This window comes from Hyperolius riggenbachi, chromosome 11 (genome assembly GCF_040937935.1).
Source record: "Hyperolius riggenbachi isolate aHypRig1 chromosome 11, aHypRig1.pri, whole genome shotgun sequence".
Classification (NCBI taxonomy): Eukaryota; Metazoa; Chordata; class Amphibia; order Anura; family Hyperoliidae; genus Hyperolius; species Hyperolius riggenbachi.
The window spans coordinates 231,612,667-231,625,133 of NC_090656.1; the positions used below are offsets into that span (position 1 = coordinate 231,612,667).

Sequence of the window (12,467 nt, forward strand, 5' to 3'; positions counted from 1 at the left end):
GAAGTTTCACGGAGAAATTGTGAAGTGCGCATGTGAAGTCTAGTACGAACAACCGTTTTCCAACGATGTACTACTTTTGCAAACGATCGTCGTTGGGAAAAATCCGCAAAGCTAGATCGTTCATTTTTAACGCTCTAGCTCGTCCGTTGTTAGACTTAAAGGTCGTTGGCTGATTTTTTTTAAACGATCGTCGTTTGAAATGATCGGGGAACGATCGTTTCAAACGACTATAGTCGCATGTGTGTACGCACCTTAACTGGTGATGGACAATGAGATGCAAATAACTCTGAGTGGATGCAGGATTATGCGAATGTATACAGCTTAAAGGGAACCTAAACTGAGAAGGATATGGATTTTTCCTTTTAAAATAATACCAGTTGCCCGACTCCCCTGCTGATCCTGTGTCTCTAATACTTTTAGCCACAGCCCCTGAACAAGCATGCAGATCAGGTGCTCTGACTGAAGTCAGACTGGATTAGCTGCATGCTTGTTTCAGGTGTGTGATTCAGCCACTACTGCAGCCAAAAAGATCAGCAGGGCTGCCAGGCAACTGGTATGGTTTAAAAGGAAACATCCATGCCCCTCTCAGTTTAGGTTCCCGTTAAAAAAATGGATCAATCAAATTCCACTTTGGAGGATTTCCAATGGTCCATTTTCAAGATGCCTACATCTGCACACCAAATCTGCATATTTCGGCCAGTGATTGGCCAATCAAAATTGGATGTGTGTACCAGGCTTTAATATACGGCTTGTAATTAGTGTAATTATATTCCTGCCTATAGGATTTCCTATAAAATGAAGCTCACACTTACCAGACTTCTTTATGTACAGCTTATGCTTGATTGCCTTGCATAACTCCACATATTCTGTATTTTAGACAAAAAGAGAGACAGAAAGGGCATTAGTGTAAACTCAAGTCCCGCAACACAGACAGACAGACTCCGATATCCTTAGGATTGCTCTTCCGGATTCAGCGGAATCGAAATGTCCACATTTCCACCTGAAATTCCTGTTTTCTGATCGGAAAATGGAATCAATTTGGAATTCCATGGAAATACGATTTACCGCAACTTCGTAACTTTAGCCCAATAACTGAACTCAGAAGCATTGGACCAATCAGAGAAGGCAAAATTTTTCCGCACAAATTGCATTACCACGTCATTTTAGAGTCTAGACCAATCACAGGATTCTGTTTTTTCGATTTCCGAATTTTTTTTTGGTCTCTTTTTTTTTTTTTTTGCCTTCTCTGAGGCAAAAAAATGACAAATAAAATACTGCTTGGGAATTTGAAAATTGGAAGATCCGGTAAATCGGAAAAACAGAGACCGGAAAATCAGCAATGGTGGAAATCTGAATTTCTGCGAGGTCAGACATGGGCATTTCTGAGAATGGCGAGCTATGCTAATTATCACTCTAGCCCGGCCTTTCTCAACCTTTTTATCCTGGGGGAACCCTGCAAATCATCATTTTTGATCTCGAGGAACCCCTGCATTTATTTTGCAGTCTTTAAATAGGTGAGGCTGTTTATGTCACTACCCCCTATTACACTGCCCCTCATTATACGCTCTCCTTATCCTAGTGCTTTTTATTAATGTGCTCATTATTATTCGGACCCCAATTTAGTGTTTATTGCTTCTGCAGTAAAGCAATTTAAAGGCCACTTCCGGTTTTTCTATCCAGATATCTGAATCCGGCCGGATACCCCGGATACTGGGGTCAGATATCAGATTCGGATCGGAAAATTTTGAAATCAGATATCCGACCCGGATCGGATATCTGGGTATCCGGATCCGGATTTTGGAAAGGAGTATCCGAGCAGCACTGCCTGCGTGCTTTTTTTTTTTTGAGAACCGCTTTTCTAAGCGGTTTTGCTGAGCGATTGTGTTTTTTCACTTCCTGGCGTCAGTCAGGAAGTGTTGTCTTTGATCCGGAAAAGAATAAACACCATGTATTTATTCTTAAAAACGCGAACGCAATCGCTGCACAAAGCGATTTTGTGAGCGTTGTGCGTTTTTCCTATACCTTCCATTGAGGCAAAATTGCCTCAAAAATCGCCCATGCACCGCTTTTCTGATCGGATCGGAAACGAACCACTCAGATGTGAACTCTCTAATAGAGAAGCATGGTGTAACCACTTTCAGGGCGTTTTTGAAAAAACGCCCGCCCTTAAAATTGGCCAAAACCGCCTCTAGTGGGAACGAGCACTGAAAGTTGCCGACTAATGATACAAACTTTTTTGTCCAGTGTTTCCAAGTCTATGAAGTAGGAAGGGTAAACTGAGTGAATATATTATGTATGCAGAGGCGTATCTAGAGGGGTGCAAGTATGGCTCCTGCCATGGGCTCCACAGCACCTTGGGAGCCATTCCTGCCCGGATGCTGCACCGCCTTGCCTGCCCATGTGACTCAGATTTCAGATCAGATTAATTCTGTTATCTGGGGAACATGGCTACTTAACTTATGTATGTAGGGTGACGTTGGCTTACTGTTAGAAAAGAGGGCAGAGAGGAAATAAGAAGAGATATTTTCAAAAAAGTAACTCGGCAATACCCGAGCCAAAGAAAACAAACACAGGCTACCATAACACATGTACGTGAGAAAGGATGCTGTTTTTAAATGGGAGGGAAGGGGGGAGGCACAATTTCAGTGTTTGCCATAGGCTCTATATTACCCAGATACGCCCTGTATGTATGGATGCATTGGGTTGTCCCTCATATAACACAGAAGTGGTAAGATTGGACAAAAAAGATTGTATCATTAGTGGGTATCTTTAGAATCGTTCACAGTCGATTTGACACGTCAATGAGGTTTACTTTCTGCCAATCCGATCGCATTTATCTGATCGCTCGGGCAATTCCTCCCTCAAAGTAGTACAATTTGCCCAACCACACGTGCGTATTAGCACACCAGTCAAGGAGACGCACCGGAAACATTATCTCAATTCACTAGCAGAACATTTTTAGGGGAACTTATTGAAAAAGGAAATACACATAATAAAAATGTCAACACAAAGAAGTCCATCTTCATATAAAGCGTGTCAACCTGCAGTCAAGTGCGCCACACAGTGGCCATGACTGGTAATATCTGTTCCAGAACAGCAGAAAAGGGAATGCACTTTTCAGACTTACACTTTAAATTTCGCCATCATTATTAAAATTGATATTGACTATAAGCTGTGTGAGTTTCTTTTTTTTTTTTTTTTAAATATATATAATGTTTTTATTTTCTTATATCCCAAACTTAATTGGATTTCTATGTTACTAAGCTCTCTGTAGTCCTCACTACGATCTGATATGACCCACCAAACGGCAGATGTCCAGGTCTGCCCCTGATCCCAGAGACATTAAAATCGTATTAAATTGGGATCTCAGGGCCTGTTTGCTAAGGTTGTCCTGCGTAGGGCTGTGCATACCGGTACATCTAAAATTTTGTGGGGAAAAAAACAAATCAATATTTGTACAAAATTCAGCAATGACTAAAAGGGAATTGGGGGGGGGGGGGGGAGCAAATTGCCTCCCTATAGTCCACAGTGGAGGCATGTAAGTGGGTCTCTTTACACCCTCTGCGAAGAGTTGGAGATAAGATAACTGATAATACATGATAACTAAGACATTTTGCTGCCTGAGCCAAACTTGTGAGACTGTGCCCCCTCTAGGTATAGGTGCCCCCAGTATAGGTATCTAACTATAGCTGCCCCCAGTATAGGTAAGCCAGATATAGGTGCCCCAGTATGTTAGCCATGTATAGGTGCCCCAGTATAGGTAGACAGGAATAGGTGCCCCCAGTGTAGTTAGACAGGTATAGATGCCCCCAGTATAGGTATCTAGGTATAGGGGCCCCCAGTATAGGTTAGCCAGATGTAGGTGCCGCAGTATAAGTTAGCCAGGTATAGGTGCCCCAGTATAAGCAGACAGGTATAGGTGCCCCAGTATAGGTAGACAGGTATAGGTGCCCCCAGTGTAGTTAGACAGGTATAGGTGTCCCTAGCATATGTTAGCCAGGTATAGGTGCCCCTAGTATAGGTAGCCTAGTATAGGTGTCCCCAGCATAAGTTAGCCAGCTATGCCCCCAGTATAGGTAGCCGGGTATAGGTTCCCCCAGTGTAGTTAGACAGGTATAGGTGTCCCTAGTATCTGTTAGCCAGGTATAGGTGCCCCTAGAATAGGTAGCTTGGTGTAGGTGCCCCCAGCATAAGTTAGCCAGGTATAGGTGCCCCCAGTATGGGTAGCTGGGTATAGGTTCCCCCAGTATAGGTAGCCAGGTATAGGTTCCCCCAGTATAGGTAGCCAGGTACCCACAATGCACAGGGCGCGCTCCGTGTCATTAAAATTACCTGCGGCATGGCCCCCTTAAAGCCGCGGGCAAGTTATCTCTCTGCCACCACCATGTCAACATAGTGAAACAGCCGCTACACTCAGAGACGGGACAAGGTCCTTCAGCACCCAAGGCTGAGACACCAAAGTGCGCCCCTCCATCCCTCCCACCCCAGCCTTCACACACTGATTGCTATTAGACTAATAGGTGCCCCAGGGCCCCCAACCTCCCCAATACCTTAATCTCTAGTTATCTGGCTTGCAGTCACTGTCATGTATCCCCTTTTCTTATTTCTTTCTGCTTCAAACACAATTGTGAATGACAGCTGCATGAATTGTGTGCCCCCTCCTACACTGCGCCCTGAGGCTGGAGCCTCTCCAGCCTCTGCCTCGGCCCGGCCCTGGCTACACTGGACCACTTTGAATGCTAGGAAGAGAGGGGGGGTGGGGGTGTCTTGCAGCGGAAGGTGGAGAGGCATGGTGGCAAGTAGTGAGCCGGCTCTTTGCTGCGAACGACAAGAGCCGACTCCCACTTTGAGGAGAGCCGGTGCCTCAGCCACCCCACACAGCCCTGCTTTGCTATGTAATAAAGGGCGCTGAGGCATGCTGGGAGATGTAGTCCTCCTCTTTCAGCTTGTAGGAGTGTATGGGGCTGAGCAGAGCAGTAGCAGGAGGGATTGCCCCAGTCAGAGAAGCAGTGTGGAGTTGTCATGGAGACGGGGCGGGGCTTTTACGCCGATTCTGAGTGGTGTCTAGTGATATTTAATGAAGAGCCGATTGAGAGCCGTAAGAGCCAGCTCTTTCATGGGAGCCGATTCAGAAGAGCCGATTCTCTGAGAAGAGCCGGAATTCCCATCACTAGTGGCAAGCATGCTTAGCCAAAGGAGCTCCGCTCCCCTCGCAGCGTGACTCCAGCGTGAGGAAGAAGGGAAGAAACGGCTGAATCCTCCACCATAGGCTTCCCCCGGGTCATGCTGCGACTCACAGAGAGGGAAGGGGAGGAGACATTGGCCTGGTTCCAGGTTCTTCAGTTGCACGCAGATGAAGCCACGGGAAGCTCCGCCCCCACCGAATAGAAGCTCCGCCCCACCCGACTATGGCCGTGACAGGAATACTAGTGGTGGCAGCCTGGCAGGAATGAAGACTGGGACGCTGTCAGCAGTCGGTAAGATGGTGCCACAAGCTTTCTCACCTAAAGTGACAAAATGGCCAGAGGCGCCCCTGATAGGTATCCCCAGTACAGGTAGCCATGGATAGGTATCCCCAGTATAGGTAGCCGGGTATAGGTTCCCCCAGTATAGGTAAGCAGGTATAGGTTCCCCCAGTATAGGTAGCCGGGTATAGGTTCCCACAGTATAGGTAGCCAGGTATAGGTTCCCCCAGTATAGGTAGACAGGTATAGGTGCCCCCAGTATAGGTAGCCGGGTATAGGTTTCCCCAGTATAGGTAGCCAGGTATAGGTCCTCCAAGTATAGGTAGCCAGGTATAGGTTCCCCCAGTATAGGTAGCCAGGTACAGGTGGCCCCAGTGTAGGTATCCAGGTATAGATGCCCCTAGTATATGTTAGCCAGGCATAGGTGTGGGGGGGAGCAGCATGCACACAGTGACTCTCCTATGGGGAGGGTGGATTGACTCCTCCCTCTCTTCAGCCTCCCTTCGTGCTCCCCCTCTATTGCAGGAATTTATGGGCAGCGGTAGCGGTCTTTTACTCACCTTCTGGGCTCCATGCTAAGATCAGAAGAGCCGATTCTCTGAGAAGAGCCGGAATTCCCATCACTAGTGGCAAGCATGCTTAGCCAAAGGAGCTCCGCTCCCCTCGCAGCGTGACTTAGGGTTGCCAGGTCGGCTGATGGAGAAAACCGGCCAGGGGGTGGAGTTAGGGGCGGAGTCAGAAGCACACTTTTATGTAGAGTGGGGCTAAGCAATGGGCTTTTTAAAAAATGTTTTTTACAGTATTTATATCGCACTGACATCTTCTGCAGCACATTACAGAGTACATAGCCATGTCACTAACTGTCCTCACCAGTACATGCACATAAGAGACCACTTTTCACCAGTAAATGCACATAATAAGAGACCGCTTTTCACCAGTAAATGCACATAATAAGAGACAGAGCAGAAAACTATTACAAAACTGGAAAACTATGCAAATAATGCAATAGTTGCCCCCAGCATAGGTTAGATAGGTAGGTGCCCCCAGTATAGGTCATTTAGGTAGGTGTCTCCAATATAGGTAGCCAGTATAGTTGTCACCTGTATAGGCTAGCTAGGTAGGTAGGTGCCCCCAATACAGGTTAGATAAGTGCCCCCAGTATAGGTTAGATAAATAGATGCCCCCCCCCCCCAGTATAGGTTAGATAGGTAGCTGCACCCCAGTATAGGTTAGATAGGTAGGTGCCCCTCAGTATACGTTAGATAGGTAGGTGCCCCCCAGTATAGGTTAGATTAGGTAGCTGCCCCCCCTTCCAGTATAGGCTAGATTAGACAGGTGCCCCCCAGTATAGGTTAGATAGGTAGCTGCCCCCCCGCATAGGTTAGATTAGGTAGGTGCCCCCCAGTATAGGTTAGATAGGTAGCTGCCCCCCCGCATAGGTTAGATTAGGTAGGTGCCCCCCAGTATAGGTTAGATAGGTAGCTGCCCCCCAGTGTAGGTTAGATTAGGTAGGTGCCCCCCAGCGTATGTTAGATTAGGTAGATGCCCCCCAGGATAGGTTAGATAGGTAGCTGCCCCCCAGCGTAGGTTAGATTAGGTAGGTGCCTCCCAGGATAGGTTAGATAGGTAGCTGCCCCCCAGCGTAGGTTAGATTAGGTAGGTGCCCCCAGGATAGGTTAGATAGGTAGCTGTCCCCCATAATGGAGGGGGGAGCCCGAGCCGCGGGGAGGGCAACCCGACCTCTCCCTCCCTCTCCCGGGCCGCCCTCCGTGCTCCCCCCTCAGATGTATAGTGAGCAGCAGCAGCCAGGGAGGGAGCGCTGTATACAACATACCTCCCTGGCTCCAAGCGCTGCTCTCTCGTCGCCGGTCTTCTCCCATCTGCCTACACGCGTATACATACGCGGCTTCCGGCTAAACAGGAAGCAGCGTGTGTATAAGCGTGTATGCAGAGAGGAGAAGACCGGCGGCGAGAGAGCAGCGCTTGGAGCCAGGGAGGTATGTTGTATACAGCGCTCCCTCCCTGGCTGCTGGGGCTAGAAACGGGCATGGGCAAAAGGCATAAAACCGGACATCTTAATTGTCCGGTTTAACATGCCTTTTTGGACAGGACACAGCGGCCAAAAACCGGACTGTCGGGTCTAAAACCGGACACCTGGCAACCCGCCGTGACTCCAGCGTGAGGAAGAAGGGAAGAAACTGCTGAATCCTCCACCATAGGCTTCCCCCGGGTCATGCTGCGACTCACAGAGAGGGAAGGGGAGGAGATATTGGCCTGGTTCCAGGTTCTTCAGTTGCACGCAGATGAAGCCGCGGGAAGCTCGGCCCCCACCGAATCGAAGCTCCGCCCCCACCCGACTATGGCAGTGACAGGAATACTAGTGGTGGCAGCCTGGCAGGAATGAAGACTGGGACGCTGTCAGCAGTCGGTAAGATGGTGCCACAAGCTTTCTCACCTAAAGTGACAAAATGGCCAGAGGCGCCCCTGATAGGTTCCCCCAGTATAGGTAGCCGGGAATAGGTTCCCTTAGTATAGGTAACCAGGTATAGGTTCCCCCAGTATAGGTAGCCGGGTATAGGTTCCCCCAGTATAGGTAGCCGGGTATAGGTTCCCACAGTATAGGTAGGCAGGTATAGGTTCCCCCAGTATAGGTAGACAGGTATAGGTGCCCCCAGTATAGGTAGCCGGGTATAGGTTTCCCCAGTATAGGTAGCCAGGTATAGGTCCCCCCAGTATAGGTAGCCAGGTATAGGTCCCCCCAGTATAGGTAGCCAGGTATAGGTCCCCCCAGTATAGGTAGCCAGGTATAGGTTCCCCCAGTATAGGTAGCCAGGTATAGGTTCCCCCAGTATAGGTAGCCAGGTATAGGTTCCCCCAGTATAGGTAGCCGGGTATAGGTTCCCCCAGTATAGGTAGCCGGGTATAGGTTCCCACAGTATAGGTAGCCGGGTATAGGTTCCCCCAGTATAGGTAGACAGGTATAGGTGCCCCCAGTATAGGTAGCCGGGTATAGGTTTCCCCAGTATAGGTAGCCAGGTATAGGTCCCCCCAGTATAGGTAGCCAAGTATAGGTCCCCCCAGTATAGTTAGCCAGGTATAGGTCCCCCCAGTATAGGTAGCCAGGTATAGGTCCTCCAAGTATAGGTAGCCAGGTATAGGTTCCCCCAGTATAGGTAGCCAGGTACAGGTGGCCCCAGTGTAGGTATCCAGGTATAGATGCCCCTAGTATATGTTAGCCAGGCATAGGTGTGGGGGGGAGCAGCATGCACACAGTGACTCTCCTATGGGGAGGGTGGATTGACTCCTCCCTCTCTTCAGCCTCCCTTCGTGCTCCCCCTCTATTGCAGGAATTTTTTGTGCAGCGTTAGCGGTCTTTTACTCACCTTCTGGGCTCCATGCTAAGATCAGAAGAGCCGATTCTCTGAGAAGAGCCGGAATTCCCATCACTAGTGGCAAGCATGCTTAGCCAAAGGAGCTCCGCTCCCCTCGCAGCGTGACTCCAGCGTAAGGAAGAAGGGAAGAAACTGCTGAATCCTCCACCATAGGCTTCCCCCGGGTCATGCTGCGACTCACAGAGAGGGAAGGGGCAGGGCTGGTTTAAGCAACAATGGGGCCCCAGGGCAAAATAAACCTGGGGGGCCCCCCAACAGATACCCCGGAACAAAAATCGGCATTAGGGGACCTTTTTTGCAGCTGGTATAGTCAGGGTGTGAAGTCCCAATCGGTCGGAGCTCCACATTCTGGCTTCCCCAGCCTGCATGGGGGACAAGGGGTTAAAAAGTTTCAGGAGGGGGGACCCCACATAATTTTTTTTTTTTTTTAAATTCCCACACTCTAAACATAAAAAAAAAATTGGGAAAATAGAAAACATGCCAGGAATCTTCATATAGCCATATTGCGGCTGTATAGCGATCCCTGGCCAAAGCGCTGCGGCTGCGTATAGACCCCTGGAAACCCCGTCTGGAAATTTATTGCGCTTTCGTTTGATACATGTAAAGTTACACTACCGTTAGGTTTGCTACTAAAAGTGACATTTACCGCATTTAAAACTATACTTTTTTCCTTCTAAACTTTAAAATCGATTTTCTCAAAAACTATAAGATCTTTTTGAAAAATTGTTTTTTCCTCTTATTCCTAATGATCTCCTTAACATAACCTGCAAATTTAGGGTTTCTATCATTTAAGGTGGATTTGCTATTAACCATTAAAGTCGACAGGTTTTTAAATGTGTTTTTTTTTTCATTTGAAACTTTAAAATCGATTTTCTCAAAAACTATAAGGCCGATTTGAATTTTTTTTTTTCCTCTTGTAGCCACTGGGGGCCCCTACAAGCTCTGGGGCCCTGGGGCAGCTGCCTCCTTTGCCTTAATGGTAGCGCCGGCCCTGGGAAGGGGAGGAGATATTGGCCTGGTTCCAGGTTCTTCAGTTGCACGCAGATGAAGCCACGGGAAGCTCGGCCCCCACCGAATCGAAGCTCCGCCCCCACCCGACTATGGCAGTGACAGGAATACTAGTGGTGGCAGCCTGGCAGGAATGAAGACTGGGACGCTGTCAGCAGTCGGTAAGATGGTGCCACAAGCTTTCTCGCCTAAAGTGACAAAATGGCCAGAGGCGCCCCTGATAGGTTCCCCCAGTATAGGTAGCCGGGAATAGGTTCCCTTAGTATAGGTAACCAGGTATAGGTTCCCCCAGTATAGGTAGCCGGGTATAGGTTCCCCCAGTATAGGTAGACAGGTATAGGTGCCCCCAGTATAGGTAGCCGGGTATAGGTTTCCCCAGTATAGGTAGCCAGGTATAGGTCCCCCCAGTATAGGTAGCCAGGTATAGGTCCCCCCAGTATAGGTAGCCAGGTATAGGTCCCCCCAGTATAGGTAGCCAGGTATAGGTCCCCCCAGTATAGGTAGCCAGGTATAGGTCCCCCCAGTATAGGTAGCCAGGTATCGGTCCCCCCAGTATAGGTAGCCAGGTATAGGTCCCCCCAGTATAGGTAGCCAGGTATAGGTCCCCCCAGTATAGGTAGCCAGGTATAGGTTCCCCCAGTATAGGTAGCCAGGTACAGGTCGCCCCAGTGTAGGTAGCCAGGTATAGGTCCCCCCAGTATAGGTAGCTGGGTATAGATGCCCCCAGTATAGGTAGCCGGGTACAGGTCGCCCCAGTGTAGGTATCCAGGTATAGATGCCCCCAGTATAGGTAGCCAGGTACAGGTCACCCCAGTGTAGGTATCCAGGTATAGATGCCCCCAGTATAGGTAGCCAGGTACAGGTCGCCCCAGTGTAGGTATCCAGGTATAGATGCCCCTAGTATATGTTAACCAGGCATAGGTGTGGGGGGGAGCAGCATGCACACAGTGACTCTCCTATGGGGAGGGTGGATTGACTCCTCCCTCTCTTCAGCCTCCCTCCGTGCCCCCCCTCTATTGCAGGAATTTATGGGCAGCGGTAGCGGTCTTTTACTCACCTTCTGGGCTCCATGCGAAGATCACGTGCCGCCGGGCTTGTCTGTCTTCAGCGCCGCTCACTGCTTCCGTTAATCAGGAAGCAGTGCAGTGCTGAAGACAGACAAGCCCGGCGGCACGTGATCTTTGCATGGAGCCTGGAAGGTGAGTAAAAGACCGCTACCGCTGCCCATAAATTCCTGCAATAGAGGGGGGGCACGGAGGGAGGCTGAAGAGAGGGAGGAGTCAATCCACCCTCCCCATATGTGAGTCACTGTGTGCATGCTGCTCCCATGCTCCCTCACTGCACCCCAGGCAGACATCTGACTCACCCACCCCTAGAAACGGGTCCACACACACACACACACACACACACACACACACACACACACACACACACACACACACACACACACACACACACTACACATATATATATATACACACACACACACACACACACACTACCAGAGTCAGACACACACACTACACACACACTACACAGACACACAACACACACTACACACACACACACACACACAACATAACACACACACTACACACACACACACACACACTACACACACAGACACACAACACACACACTACACACACACTCTCAGACTCAGACACACACACTACACACACTTCACACACACACACACACTACACACACACACACACACACACACACACACACACACACACACACACACACACACACTACACATATATATATATACACACACACACACACACACACACTACCAGAGTCAGACACACACACTACACACACACTACACAGACACACAACACACACTACACACACACACACACACACAACATAACACACACACTACACACACACACACACACACTACACACACAGACACACAACACACACACTACACACACACTCTCAGACTCAGACACACACACTACACACACTTCACACACACACACACACTACACACACACACTCTTAGAATAAGACACACACACACAACACACTACACACACACCACACACACAGCACACACACTACACACACACACACACTACACACACACTCTCAGAGTCAGACACACACTACAGGGGGAGCACGGAGGGAGGATGAAGAGAGGGAGGAGTCAATCCACCCTCCCCATAGGTGAGTCCCTGTGTGCATGCTGCTCCCACCCTCCCTCACTGCACCCCGGGCAGACATCTGACTCACCCACCCCTAGAAACGGGGCCACACACACCACACACACACACCACACACACACACACACACACACTACACACGCACACACACTACACACACACACACTACACACACACACACACACACACTACACACACACTACCAGAGTCAGACACACACACAACACACTACATACACACACACTACACAGACACACAACACAACACACACACTACACACACACACACCAACACAACACACACACTACACACACTCTCAAAGTCAGACACACACACTACACACACTACTCACACACACACTACACACACAGACTCACTACACACACACACACATATACATAAACATATATATATATATATAT

General features: G+C 49.1%; 1 protein-coding gene across 1 annotated transcript in view; it reads right to left on the reverse strand.

The window, feature by feature from the left end:
* LOC137537966 (glutamic acid-rich protein-like) overlaps window positions 1-12,467 on the reverse strand; it is a 156,254-nt gene that overhangs the window by 12,124 nt on the left and 131,663 nt on the right. The window contains exon 11 of the mRNA XM_068259889.1: window positions 813-866. Within this exon, the coding sequence (XP_068115990.1) occupies window positions 813-866 (54 nt within the window). The remainder of the gene's footprint in view (window positions 1-812; window positions 867-12,467) is intronic.